Source organism: Bicyclus anynana, chromosome 25, assembly GCF_947172395.1.
Source record: "Bicyclus anynana chromosome 25, ilBicAnyn1.1, whole genome shotgun sequence".
In the NCBI taxonomy this organism is placed as follows: Eukaryota; Metazoa; Arthropoda; class Insecta; order Lepidoptera; family Nymphalidae; genus Bicyclus; species Bicyclus anynana.
Genome location: NC_069107.1, coordinates 8,960,596 through 8,975,225, shown reverse-complemented (window position 1 = coordinate 8,975,225; position 14,630 = coordinate 8,960,596). Strand labels below are relative to the sequence as shown.

At 37.2% G+C, this 14,630-nt stretch overlaps 1 protein-coding gene across 1 annotated transcript in view; it reads right to left on the bottom strand.

The window, feature by feature from the left end:
* Positions 1–14,004, bottom strand: part of LOC112049599 (uncharacterized) — a 38,671-nt gene extending 24,667 nt beyond the window's left edge. Inside the window, exons 1-6 of the mRNA XM_052889433.1 lie at positions 13,875–14,004; positions 12,457–12,546; positions 11,919–12,036; positions 11,312–11,492; positions 9,123–9,234; positions 7,429–7,680 (exon numbers count right to left, since the gene is read on the bottom strand). Of these exons, the coding sequence (XP_052745393.1) occupies positions 7,429–7,680; positions 9,123–9,234; positions 11,312–11,492; positions 11,919–12,036; positions 12,457–12,546; positions 13,875–13,932 (811 nt within the window). The 5' untranslated portion in view covers positions 13,933–14,004. The remainder of the gene's footprint in view (positions 1–7,428; positions 7,681–9,122; positions 9,235–11,311; positions 11,493–11,918; positions 12,037–12,456; positions 12,547–13,874) is intronic.
* Positions 14,005–14,630: the final 626 nt, after the last annotated feature.

Sequence of the window (14,630 nt, the reverse complement as noted above, 5' to 3'; positions counted from 1 at the left end):
AATCTCACCTGATGGTAAGTGATGATGCAGTCTAAGATGGAAGCGGGCTAACTTGTTAGGAGGAGGATGAAAATCCACACCAATTTTTGGTTTCTACACGGTATCGTACCGGAACGCTAAATCGCTTGGCGGTACGTCTTTGCCGGGTGGTAACTAGCCACGGCCGAAGCCTCCCACCAGCCAAAAACTGAATCAATATTCTTAGGGTTCCGAACGTAGGTACGTAGTACAAAAACGGAACCCTTTTAATCTCACTCGCGCACATTTTAATGTCTGTCTGTTCTCTCCGAATCTACCAAACCAATCCAGTTGAAATTTGGTACACATATGAATTGGTGTGACCCAAATACAGACATTTATTGCGAATAGGTGAAATTTGAATATAGGGGGCACTTATGGGGGGTAAGATGGAAAGTTGAAAAAAAATCTTTTACTAACTTCATTGTGTGATATAAAAGGTCATAAAAGGATTTCAAAAATATTTTTTTTTGTATTTAAAAAAAATACCTTATACTTTTTTGCTTTCAGCAGTGGGAAAAAACTACAGACTTTATTACTTTGGCTTACTGAAATCATCAGAAAACATGAGTTTTTTCGGTTAAGATAAAAATAGTGGTAATTTAGGATAAAGTTGGGGATGACGTCATGGGTTTAGTTGAAAAAAAAAATTAAAAAAAGTTATGCATGCATTTATTTATAAAAATTATAAAACATAGGTATTAATACACTAATATACCTCCTTGGCCCAGTTGTTAGCTTAAACTGTATTAGGCTACTGATTTTAATGAGGTGGGTTTGAGTTATAGCTAAGCTGAGATTATATATGTATTAAACTCTTCATTTTATCTACGAAATTCCCAGTAATGGTCAGGAGTTGGGAAGTTGGTGGTGTTAGACTCCGTGCCTCATAGAGCACGTCGAGCCGTCGGTGTTAGACCCCGTGCCTCATAGAGCACGTCGAGCCGTCGGTGTTAAACTCCGTGCCTCATAGAGCACGTCGAGCTGTCGGTGTTAAACTCCGTGCCTCATAGAGCACGTCGAGTCATCGGTGTTAGACGCCGTGCCTCATAGAGCACGTCGAGCCGTCGGTCCCAGTCGGTCCATATCCTTCTCCTATCAGGAGGACGCCTAGCTCTGAAGTTGGCTTCGACCATTAATAACTGGACCTGCCTCGCTAACCGTTACCCCTCTGGCAAAGATCAAAAAATAATTATCTAACGCGATAATAAAAACTGTTGCTATAGAATCGATGTTTCATTGTTGTAATCGTTTTCGTCGTGTAAAGAGCTCCCTAAAAATGCCGGTTTGTGTAGTTGAATGGCATAAAAAAACGGCCAAAAACTTGGACTTGAACTTAAAATATGGAGTAACGTTTCATTTGTCAGTATGTCTACCTTAATTTTATGAAATTTGTAATAAAAACAATTTTTAAAAATAATAGATTCACAGTTAATAAAATAATAGATTTACAGTTAAAACAGTCAGCCTGTGGAATGAGCTACCGAGTGACATAAGGCAGTTCGCTTCTCTAAGCATCTTCAAAGATCGTGTTAAAAAGTACTACTTATCTACTATACTATAATAATTATTATTTAAGTAGTTATGTTTATTTATTATGTATAATTATGTATATTTATATATTTATTATGTATTTAGGTGTACTCATATTATGTTTTTTTTTATTTATGTATATTTAGTATGTAATTGTATATGTAGTTTAATTTAGTATATTATTTTTAATAGTTTAATTATTATAGGTATGTTATATTGCACTATCCGTTTTCCTTTCTTTAAATATTTTATTTAAGGTTGTCTGGAGGAGATCGCTTTTAGCGATAAAACCGCCTTTGCGCATCTTACTTATCTATTCTTTTTTTTTTCTTCTCTTTTTTGTATCTTATTTGTGTGCAATAAAGTATTAAAATAAATAAATAAATAAATAGATTCTTTTGACGGAACAGCAAAAAATCGATCAAGTAATCGAATATTTTATCTATTATATATTCTGTGGATAATCTAAGCGATGTGCGTATGTGTACCTATTGCGAGTCAAAATAGTTGTGTGGAGTGTATGGACACAGTACAGTACAGTATTAAATATATTTGATGGTGTTAAATATTTTCAATGTGTCAGTTTACCTTCGTCCCCCTCAAAAAACGACAGACTTTTTAGTTGGTGAATTTTGTGCGAAACAGGTCCATAGTCTAAATAGTCAAAGTGGTAATTCAAACATTAAAATGGACTGAGGTTTTTGATTTCCTGTCTGGGTGGAGTTGCCGATGAGATAGGGTGGAGTTGCCGATGAGATTGGGTGGAGCTGCCGATGGGAGAGTACAACACAAAATTAATTATTTATTAATAGTATACTCGATACGTCCATTCTACAACTTTTGGCTGAGTACCTGTAACAGTAAAAAACATTGTTAAGCCCTCAGTAACTCCGTGGTATGTGAGCCCCACTCAGCATCAAGAGGTCAGGGTTCGATCATCACACGCTTGACTATTGTCGTACCCACACGATTTTTTACACACAAGGTGAAACTGAATTATACTCGGAAATCTCAGACTAATTATAGAAGGACCTGTATCGCACGCATAGTCACGAACAAAATTGTCTGTCATTTTCTGAAGAAAACGAGCTTAGATTTGGTATATATTTTATACTTAAGTACGGTTTTTGCCCGTTTTTTACACTACTCAATTGCACAAAAAGGTATTTTTACGGAGCTCTTTAACCGACGAACACGATTACAACTATTAAAGATCGATTCTATAGGGACAGTTTTTATAATCGCATTAGATCGTTGATCATATACTTTGACAGAAAAGTAGTGTCTAGCGAGGCAGGTCCTATACTATATTTTCTCTTGTACTTTAATATACTTTGTTTCTCTTTTTATTTTTGTAAATCTGTGTAAATGTATATATTTCCTGTATATCTTTATTTGGCTGCTGGCGGTTTAGGATAAATAGGTGCATTTTTTTTAGCATTTTTAGACACTTATCATAATTTATTTATTATTATTATAACTATTTTATATATAAATATTTTTGTATTTGTTTAATATTTTTAATTATGTCATGTACCAGTTTAGATAGTGATATATTTTTGTCTATGTCGTCTAGTGATAATAGTTTCCACAGTACATCTTTCCTTCCACTCGATGAAACCCTTGATTCTCACTTCTCGGATTGCCAGAAAAACTTTAATGTTATCCACATTAATGCACAAAGTATCCCGGCTCATTATTCTGATATGCTTGCGTCTTTTGATTCCCGTAATATTCATGCCATTCTTGTTTCAGAATCGTGGCTTAAATCTTGTTTACCATCAACGTCCTACTCGTTGCCGGGTTTTAGGCTTATACGCAATGACCGCGTGGGTAAGGGTGGTGGTGGAGTGGCGATCTACTTGCGGTCTTATATTTCTTTCTCTATTGTTGATTCGTCTCCACAACCTCCTTCACCTGATGCGGCTGAGCACCTGCTGCTAGAAGTTGTCCTATCGCAAACAAAAATTCTTCTTGGCGTGTTCTATTGTCCACCATCTGTTTCTAATTACTTTTACTCATTTGAAACTTTACTGGAACAAGTAGTCCCCTTGTATAGTCACAGCATAATTCTGGGGGATTTAAATACATGCCTAATTAAAGATGACTATCGCAGTAAGAAGTTAATGACTGCAGTTGAATCATGTAGTTTATCTGTCCTGCCACTTACTGCTACACATTATTCTCCTGGTTGTACTCCATCTCTTCTTGACCTTATTATTGTGTCTTCTCCTGATTTCGTCTTCAAGCATGGTCAATGTCCAGCTGAAGCATTTTCGTATCATGATTTGATTTATCTTTCCTATAAATTACGTCCTCCTAAGGCAAAATCGAGAATACTTCTGCAGCGTAACTTTGCTGGAATTGATAAAAATCGCCTTTGTGATGATGCTACGAATTTGGATTGGTCTGTTATTGCAGATGCAGATTCAGTTGATTGCAAGGTAGACTTATTTAATACCCTAATAACTCAGCTCTATGACGTGCATGCTCCGGTAAGGCCGATTAAAATGAAACACCTACCTGCTCCTTGGCTTTCTGATGATATAAAAATTTATATGAACAAAAAGAATTCTGCAAAATATAAATATAAAACAACTGACACTGAAGCGAATCGTCTTAAATATCATAAGGCTCGGAATCGCTGTAATACATTATGTAGAGATGCACAACGACGCCACATTTTTAAATCAGTAGAAAATGGCAATTCTGCCAAAACTTGGAAATTTCTAGAATCTCTTGGAGTTGGTAAATCTTCCCCTAATAATCCTATCAATATTGATATCGAACATCTGAATAAACATTTTGCTACTTCCGATACGATTGATAGTATTGATAAAGAACGTACACTTAACATTCTTTCTTCTGCTTCAACTCCTAATCATTTACCCTTTTTCTTTGAGTCTTTCACTGAATGTGATGTTAAGAAGAGCATTTTATCGATCGTCTCAAATGCTGTCGGTTCTGATGACGTGAGCCGTAATATGATCATTCCCATCATTGATATTGTTATCCCAGTTCTTACCCATATCCTAAATTATTCCATCCACTCCAGTAAATTTCCTGAGGCATGGAAGAGTGCTCAAATTATTCCATTACCTAAAAAAATTACCCCTAATTCCTTCTCAGACTTTCGACCTATTTCAATTTTGCCTTTTCTGTCAAAAGTCCTTGAAAAATTGGTTTTCCGACAGTTGAGTCTTTTTCTTAGCAAGCATTCCATTCTAAGTCCCTTTCAATCCGGTTTTCGCCCTGGTCATAGTACGGTCACAGCTTTAGCAAAAGTTACTGATGATATCCGCTGGGCGATGGATAATAGACAACTCACAGTCTTAGTTCTGCTAGATTTTAGTAATGCTTTTAACACTGTTGACTATGACATTTTGTTGGGTTTATTATGCTCTCTTAACATATCTCCATCGGTGGTTGACTGGTTTCGGAGTTACCTTAATGGCCGTAAACAGCGTATTTGCGTTCACGATTCTTTCTCATCTTGGTGTGATGTTTCGGCCGGGGTACCTCAGGGTGGCGTGTTATCTCCTTTACTCTTTTCCATATTCATTAATTCTATCACTCAATGTTTCACTTCTCTCTACCATATGTATGCAGATGATGTGCAAATATATCGCTCGTCAACTCTTGAGAACCTTGGCTCTGCTGTGTCTGCTATTAATAAAGATCTAAATGCAATTTCAGTATGGAGCAAACAGTATGGGCTTAAGGTTAACCCTATTAAATCAAAAACAATTATTATTGGCAGTCCTAGTCTAATCTCAAGAGTTGTTTGGGGCGACGTACCACCTATTATTTACAACGGTGTCATGATACCGTATTGTGATTCGGTTAAAAACCTTGGAGTTGTTATGGACAAGGAATTATCGTGGTGCATGCATATCAAGGAGTTGAGTAGGAGGACGTTTGCGACGTTGAGTTCGTTACGACGCCTACGTTCTCTTCTTCCAATTCCTACCAAAGTTATGTTAGCAAATTCTCTCCTACTCTCTGTTCTCGATTATGCGGACGCAAGCTATCCCAGTTTGACTGAGGACTATCTTAATAAACTTGAGCGACTTCAAAATGTTGCAATTCGGTTTATATTTAGCCTTCGCAAATATGACCATATATCTGAATTTCGTCAGAAACTCAAGTGGCTTCCTATTCGCCGTCGCCGGGATCTGCATGTACTTTCTCTTCTGTACTGTGTGCTCTTTAATCCAAAATATCCTCCTTATCTTAAGGAGAAATTCACATTTCTGGGAGTGCAATCAGAGCTAAGAACATGTCGTGCTCTTACTCTGTGTATGCCTTTCCATAGGAGTAAATTTTATAAGTGTTCATTTGTTGTTCGTGCTGTTAAGCTATGGAATGCACTCCCAGTCGACATTCGGAAATCCAAATCCCTTGATATGTTTAAAAAATCCGTTAAGACATATTATCTTAGTCACTAGTTACATATTTTATTTTATTAGAATATTTATCATACGACATAATGATATATTTATATATTAGTTTATTTTATGATATTTATAATTATTATATAATTTGTGTATTATGGTTTATGTATTAGTGTGTAGTTATTTGTATGTATGTATATGTACAATATTATTACGTACACACCACCTACAGTTGTCCTAATAAGTTCCTAAGCCTAAGGTTGCCTGGAAGAGATCGCTACTAAGCGATAAGGCCGCCTTTTGTATTCTACTTTTTCTTGTGTTTCTGTTTTGCTTGTTTTCTTTTATTTTTGTGGTGTACAAATAAAGTGTATTAAATAAAAATAAATAAATAATTGGTCTGAGTCGGACATAGTCGCGGGCGTCTCTTATTACTATGAGAATAGTTCTACTCTTGTTCTATCTAAAAATTGTAACTTTTAGCTCTTAACCAGCTGTGTCCCGCGACTTTTCGCACAAAATCACCCGCGTAGATAACGTTTCAGTAGAGCCTTTTAATATTATAAACGCGAAAGTTTTTATGGATGTTTGTTACTCTTTAACGCAGCAACTACTGAAGCGATTTGGTTGAAATTTGGAATGGAAATAGATTTAACTCTGGATTGACACATAGGCTACTTTTTATCACGAAAAAATCCATGGTTTCCCGAGATTTGCGAAAACTGATGATTTTGATGGTATGAATGTTTGTTACTGTTTCACGCCTCGACTACTGAACCGAATTAGCTGAAATTTGGTATTAAGATATATTATAGCCTGGATTAACACAAAGGCTACTTTTTATCCCGGAAAAATCCATGTTTCCCGAGGGATTTATGAAAACCAAAATTCCACGCGTTTATAATATTAGTAGGGTAGGTAACCTTTGTTCGATATTAGTTTTCTTATTTTTATAATCACTTCTGAGTCAGCTAAAGCGTATGGTAGAAGAGAATAATAAAGATTGATATATTTGCCCAATATGGCAAAATATCTATACTAATCTATATCTATACCAATATTATAAAGCTGAAGAGTTTGTTTGTTTGATTGAACGCGCTAATCTAAGGAACTACTGGTCCGATTTGAAAAATTTTTTCAGTGTTAGATAGCCCATTTATCGAGGAAGGTTATAGGCTATATATTATCCCCATATGCCTAAGAGAACAGGAACCACGCGGGTGAAACCGTGCGGTGTCTGCCAGTACCAAAGTGGGATACGGTAAAGGATGATGATGATGGTTACAGGGCCAGCCAATTCCATTCAAACAAACGCAAACGCGTCAATCCCATACATTCTTCTAATTTTCGAAGCGTTTGCGATCGTAGAAAGAGAATCGACGTTCCACTTGGCTACAGGGGCAGGTCTGCTTAAAGGAGAGGGGCAGATCAGTTCAGCTGCAAACAGAAATATAAAATGTTCTAAGATGACATACTTAATTACCGTTTAGCCCATAAAGTTGTCCCATTGCTGGGAAGACCATTGTTATTGGCGGCGGAGCTGATGATGGTGGCGGTACTGCTGTGGGCGAGACTGTTGTCACCGGGACTGTGGCCGCTGTTGTTGCCGACTGAGTTGTTGTTGTAGGCGGTGACGTTGTTGTTGTTGATGACGGTTCTGTTGTTGTTGATGACGGTTCTGTTGTTGTTGTTTGCAGGTCTTTGTTTCGGTTTACGTAATATATTTGAGTAGAACCTAGAAAGTAAACAGAAAAAAATTGCGTCATTATTTATCTGTAAGAAAATTGAAGTGAAAAAATAACAATTAATATTTGGATTTTAAATTATTTTGCTATAAACTAAGCAAAATGTTTGAGCTAGGAGTGCGATAGTAATCCAACGCGTAGGTGTTGAACTTCAGTTCTCTCGTTTTTACTGCAAATGGTGATAAGGTCTATGTCAGAAATATTTTTTGTTAAAATGTTTTTGTGACAAGGTTCATCCAGTGAAGTACTATCGCTTGCAGTGTTCCGGTGTGAAGGGCGCGGTTGCTGGTGTACTTACAGGCACATGAGACAACACGTGCTCGCGTTGATGTGTACAGGGCGGCACTGACAGGAAGTGTCATTGCAGTGTTCCGGTGTGAAGGGCGCGGTTGCTGGTGTACTTACAGGCACATGAGACAACACGTGCTCGCGTTGATGTGTACAGGGCGGCACTGACAGGAAGTGTCATTGCAGTGTTCCGGTGTGAAGGGCGCGGTTGCTGGTGTACTTACAGGCACATGAGACAACACGTGCTCGCGTTGATGTGTACAGGGCGGCACTGACAGGAAGTGTCATTGCAGTGTTCCGGTGTGAAGGGCGCGGTTGCTGGTGTACTTACAGGCACATGAGACAACACGTGCTCGCGTTGATGTGTACAGGGCGGCACTGACAGGAAGTGTCATTGCAGTGTTCCGGTGTGAAGGGCGCGGTTGCTGGTGTACTTACAGGCACATGAGACAACACGTGCTCGCGTTGATGTGTACAGGGCGGCACTGACAGGAAGTGTCATTGCAGTGTTCCGGTGTGAAGGGCGCGGTTGCTGGTGTACTTACAGGCACATGAGACAACACGTGCTCGCGTTGATGTGTACAGGGCGGCACTGACAGGAAGTGTCATTGCAGTGTTCCGGTGTGAAGGGCGCGGTTGCTGGTGTACTTACAGGCACATGAGACAACACGTGCTCGCGTTGATGTGTACAGGGCGGCACTGACAGGAAGTGTCATTGCAGTGTTCCGGTGTGAAGGGCGCGGTTGCTGGTGTACTTACAGGCACATGAGACAACACGTGCTCGCGTTGATGTGTACAGGGCGGCACTGACAGGAAGTGTCATTGCAGTGTTCCGGTGTGAAGGGCGCGGTTGCTGGTGTACTTACAGGCACATGTGACAACACGTGCTCGCGTTGATGTGATCATTTCTATGAAGACAATTAGAGTATGGCGACAAAGTACATGATTTCTTTGTTATCTTGAAGAAAGTATACAAGTATTTTTATTGCCGATTGACAGATTTGTTACCTGCTTTCGCCTCTATGATCCACTCCATAGTTTGTATTTATCTGTGATAGGAACCTATGCGGTTAAATAATTTTCATCTTTTATAAAATGACACGGATGTGACCATCACAGATTGGCAGTGTAGAAAAAGTCTTACCAGGTGGAGGGTTATCGATTGTGTTGGCTGCTTCAGTGCACTCCCGTCCCCGAAAGATTTCAACTTTATCTATAGAGATGACTCCCATTTCACTTGAAACTTCGATTACGATCTGATAAATAAAATATTTACTTAAACGAATGTTGACTACGACAAGCGAGTGGCAGGCAGGCATTCGCTGGATGCAGGTGGCTCAGTATCGTGATGTTTGGAAGTCCCTACAAAAGGCTTATGTCCTGCAGTGGACGTCCATCGGCTGATATGGCGATTATGATACGAATGTTTCATTTCATTTCATCCTGGATGAGGGTATCAGCTGCAAATCAGTGCCGTAAGCACCAGCATTTGCTTGGGTCATGCAGCAAAATGGACTGTGTTACCTTTTTCAAGGTTGTTCCAAACATAAACAACATGACAATGTGGTGGTTGATGCTTCTGCTACATGAGTTTTGGCCTTGCCTTGCTCAGGTGGTTGAGGCATTGCACGCTGCATCGGTACTTTAGCATTGTAGTGCGTGGCACTTTTGTAAAATAACCGTATTTACTTTCTTTCTTTTTTCTCTCATATCACTTATTGTTAAAGCAATATATTTTTTATCATAATAATGGATGCAATTCTATTCTATAATACATATAATGCACGATATGGATGTCTTGTACTTTGGGCGTAGCCTTATATGTTAAATGAGTGGTGGGAAGACCGATTTTATTATTGAATTCCTATCATGCAAATTAGACATGAGTATAAAAATCGGACAAGTGCGAGTTGAACTCGCGTGAAGAGGTTTCTGATGTTAATCTATCATATTTTTGAAAACTGACCACAATTATATAATTGTATAATTTTCAGGCTTATTTGTTTCGTTAAATATTTATCTAAGCCTAAAAATGTTATTAAAATACCTATGTAGTATTTAACAAAACTTAACATTAGTTTTTATGAATAGGTTTTATAATAATATTATACAAGTTAGTATAAACAATATTGAATGATTTACTACATTAGTTAAAGATCATGATTTTGTACGAGTTCTCCTGTAAGCTTTTTTTTAAAAAAAAAAACTTTAAGCTACTTTTAAGTAAATAATTTTATTTTATTTTAGATTGAATAATTTCAGAGTTAAAGATTGACCTATGTCAATTTTCGTATTTTTTTTAATAATTTGGAAACTATTTATTTCAAAATTACTAAAAAAATATATTTGAAATCCTCTTTGCAAGTGCAAAGAGATGTGATGATGTGAAGATGTGTCACATGATTCAGTTTGAAAAATTATTTTTGTCTTTTCCGTCTTGTCTCCCAAAAGTGACCTTCATATCAAAACTTTAGATATAGTTGTTTCGGAGAAAAGGGGCATGGTCAGTTGTGGTCTATTTGTTTAAATAACTTGAAAGCTATTTTTTTAAATAAAAAAAAATATATATTAAATCCTCATATCAAGACCTTTCATTAGTTGTATCACACGATGAAGTTTGTAAGAGTTTTTTTTTCAACTTTCCATCTTACCCCCCATAAGTGCCCCCTATTCACGGTACATCTCTGCATTAGTGTCACTAAAATTGATGTATGTAACAAATTATAATTGGATTGCTCCGGTACATTCGGAGAAAGACCTATCCAACAATGCGCCACACTATGAGATAAACGAGTAAAATAATAATAATAATAAAATCATTTATTCAGGTAAAAAACAATTATCCCCACTTTACATATTGGGGTTGTACAATAAAAAAATATTTTTCAATATTTTATTTTACGACTTTGTTCACATTTTCAATGTCAGTTTACAGCTTTCTAGTAGTAATACTCTCTGAACTGAACCGCGGACGGACGGACGGACGGACATTACGAAATTATAAGGGTTCCTTGTGGACTACGGAACCCTAAAAAACATAACTGACGGTATAATCAAAAGAATCCGTCAGGCTACGCCATACAGCGATTTGTTCTTTTTATTTTTTTTTTTGAAACGAATAATTGCCATACCCTTTTTTAATTATGACCAATATTCTCATTCCCATGTGTTAGAAGGGGGTACGGCAATTGACCAACGGGGCGGGGACCGAACCATTACCGCTCGGTGATAAGTCCGACCGCTCTTACCGTTGAGCTATTGAGGCTATAAATGTTCGCTGTTTATTTGTTAAAATTCGTAAATGAGGTAAATAATGAATAATTATTTTTGTACCTGGAAATTTTCGGCATAACCTGGATGAAACATTGCGACGGGATACAAATGGTGCGTACCGAACCCAATGACATGTTTTGATTCATGTATAATATATTTCCTTTTTTGCTCTTCGGTAGTCGTGAATAATCCGGTCACTCCAAGTGACACCGGCACTTGGTAGACTCTGAGTACTGTATCGCTATAAACAGTAAGTAGGTTTTGATTGGAAGGGTCCAGGAATATTGGTCATATTGGGGGTCACAATTAGTAAGATGTTAATTCTTCGTCGTCAACCCATATTCGACTCACTGCTGAGATCGAGTCTCCTCTCAGAATTAGAGGGGTTAGGCCAATAGTCCACCACGCTGGCCCAATGCGGATTGGCAGACCTCACACACGCAGAGAATTAAGATAATTCTCTGGTATGCAGGTTTCCTCACGATGTTTTCCTTCACCGATTGAGACACGTGATATTTAATTTCTTAAAATGCCCACAACTGAAAAGTTGGAGGTGCATGCCCCGGACCGGATTCGAACCCACACCCTCCGGAATCGGCAGAGGTCATATCCATTGGGCTATCACGGCTCAGATGTTAATTATACTCAATTAACTTATACCACTTACCCCGTATAAAAACCGTATTCCAAGGAGAAACAGCCATTCTCCACTAAGCCATGGTCGTAAATGGGAGAGATCAGGCGTGATGTCTGTTGTAGTAAAGCGGTGTACATCCCTTTAGAATCTGTAAATACGTTTATGTTAAAACTAGCTGATACTCGTTAATTTGTTCGCGTAAAATTACGTTTTCCATAAATCATGTCCATTCGAAGTGACCTATAAATTCAAAAAATTTATATTTCTGAGGTTTTCCAGAAATCTTCAAGTGGAAAGCTGACTTCTGTATTTTTTTTTAATTTTAGGTTTAGTAGTTTCGGAGAAAAGGGGGGGGGGCGGGGGAACAGTCTTATCGATGAGACGACCTTTATCATTTGATTTTAAATAAGAGGTTGATTTATAATACGTAATTAGTATGACATAGGTTGGCAAATTATACAGTACAGTTTTCGTGAAACCCAAAATTCTGTTTTTCACCACCTTACAAACGTTCTAACATAATAGTTATATTGCTTTTTTGTCAAATCCCGACTAAGCATTGACTTACCATAACCATTGAATTTCCAATCATGCCTAACATTTTCGTCATTCGACCAACCGCAGAGTGTATTATTTATGAAGTCGCAACGTAATGGTGCTGAAATCAATTAAAAGAATTACTTTTTAGAATTTAAACTGTCGTGAGTATTTTCATATTAATTTATTATGAAACACGGCTAATTCAAACTAGTCCGGTATAGGTACTCCGACGTTGTATCACGTCGAGTTTCAGAATAAATTAATATAAAAGAATTATTATTAAAAAAAAAAACATACATACAGCCCACCGTAGAACCTCCTCCTTTTTGGAAGTCGGTTAATAATTAAAACGAGGGTTTGAATTGAAAGAAATATAGAAAAATGCGTTTATTTCGAAATTATGTCACATATCACAATATCTCCAGTACAGGAAGTCATCCAGGACAATACCCTGCGATGTGTAGCATAACCCAGAAAATGGCCCCAGCTCAGCACAATGCTACGTGACCATTTGAATCAGGACATTTAGCGCTGATCTTTTTGATCCGCCTCACATAATTTGATAATAGAAGTCTTTATTTTAGATAATTTCATAACCTTCAAATTTTTTTTAATAACTTCATGGAACTTAAAGCGTAAAGCCGGATTTATATTTGTTTGACGTGTTGTGTCGTGACGCGTCAGAACAGAATTTGTATCATACAATTTGATTTACAAACTTTTTTTTACAAGAAATAAAGTATATTCTGGTCTATGAAGATTATTAAACAGTATTTTAGAAAAACGAACATTTTCTTTTTAAAAATGCAACCATTTCTTACAACGTTGTCACGTTCAACTATCGTCAGTAAATCGACTTTACAGACAATCGGTTTTATTTTATAGTAGCGTGTAGTGAGATCAGATCCGGAACTCAATTTACTAAAAAATTATTTATTTGATGCCTATTGGCCCGCTCTTGGGATGTCGGTAAAACAGTCGTGGAACATATGGTAGAGGCAGAGTTGTGGGCACACTCTTCGCTAGGCGGTTCCCCAAGGTGAATGACTTATGTTGATATCTCGGTTTTTAATGGCGGACGTAGGTTTTCCTGAATGGTTGAATATATGAGTATATCCTGCTCTGAAGGACTATGATGTAGATTTCCTTTGGTAGAATAGATTTGTATTGCAAGATAAATGTTAATGGTTCACATTTATATGGTTTTTAAAAAACTTCAGAGAGCACTTTTATAAGCCTTGTTTAATCCACCATCTTGAGGAGGGAGAGGGAGAGAGAGAGAGCACGTGAAGGAAAGATACGGAAATGGCATTTCGGAAACAAATATATAATTTAAGCCATACAATATAATTTAAATTTTCACTTTCTTTTTTACTTTGTTTTTCAAATTTTTACTTTGTTCAGTATTTACAGAACGAAAAATAATTGAGTATTGCTTCAACTTACCTTCATCAGCATTAATGGAACCCAAAATAAACAACAGTAATACACACGGAGCAAACATATTGAAGTCTTCGACAAGCAAAACGTATAAAATTCGCAAATTCGCTTAGAATTTTGATAATATCACGACTATAGGTATTCCTAGTAATAACAGATCTAGAAGTTTCAAGTATATTTATACTCCTTATCTCTATATCGCTCGGAAGCGAAAGTATATCTCACATTTTTTGATTGAAGTTGTCTGTTTGTGCATCTGGACATTTGTTAGGGTTCCGTACATCAAAAGGAAAAATGGAACCCGTATAAGATCGCTTTGTTGTCCGTCTGTCTGTCTTTCAAGACCCATATTTCGAGAATGTGTGGAGGTATCAAGTTGGAATTAAAACAGTATACTCAGGTCTACAGGCACAGAAACATTAATAAACACATTTTCTTTCTTAATTTCTTTCTTTCTTTCTTTCTAAAGCGGTCAGCTCCGGTCAGGGTCATTGACATATGGTACTGATCGTGAGGGGAGACAGTGCGTCCGCCAACCATCATTTGACTCCATGGTGTGTTTGAGCTCTTGGCATTGGGACCATTAAACATTTTTTTAAGAACCATATCTTTAATTTAACCAATATTCCTATTCGGCTCCAACTAATTGGGAAATAATAATACCTAAGTACCTAATAATAATAATATCTAAGTACCTAATAATAATAATATCTAAGTACCTAATAATAATAATACCTAAGTACCTAATAATAATAATATCTA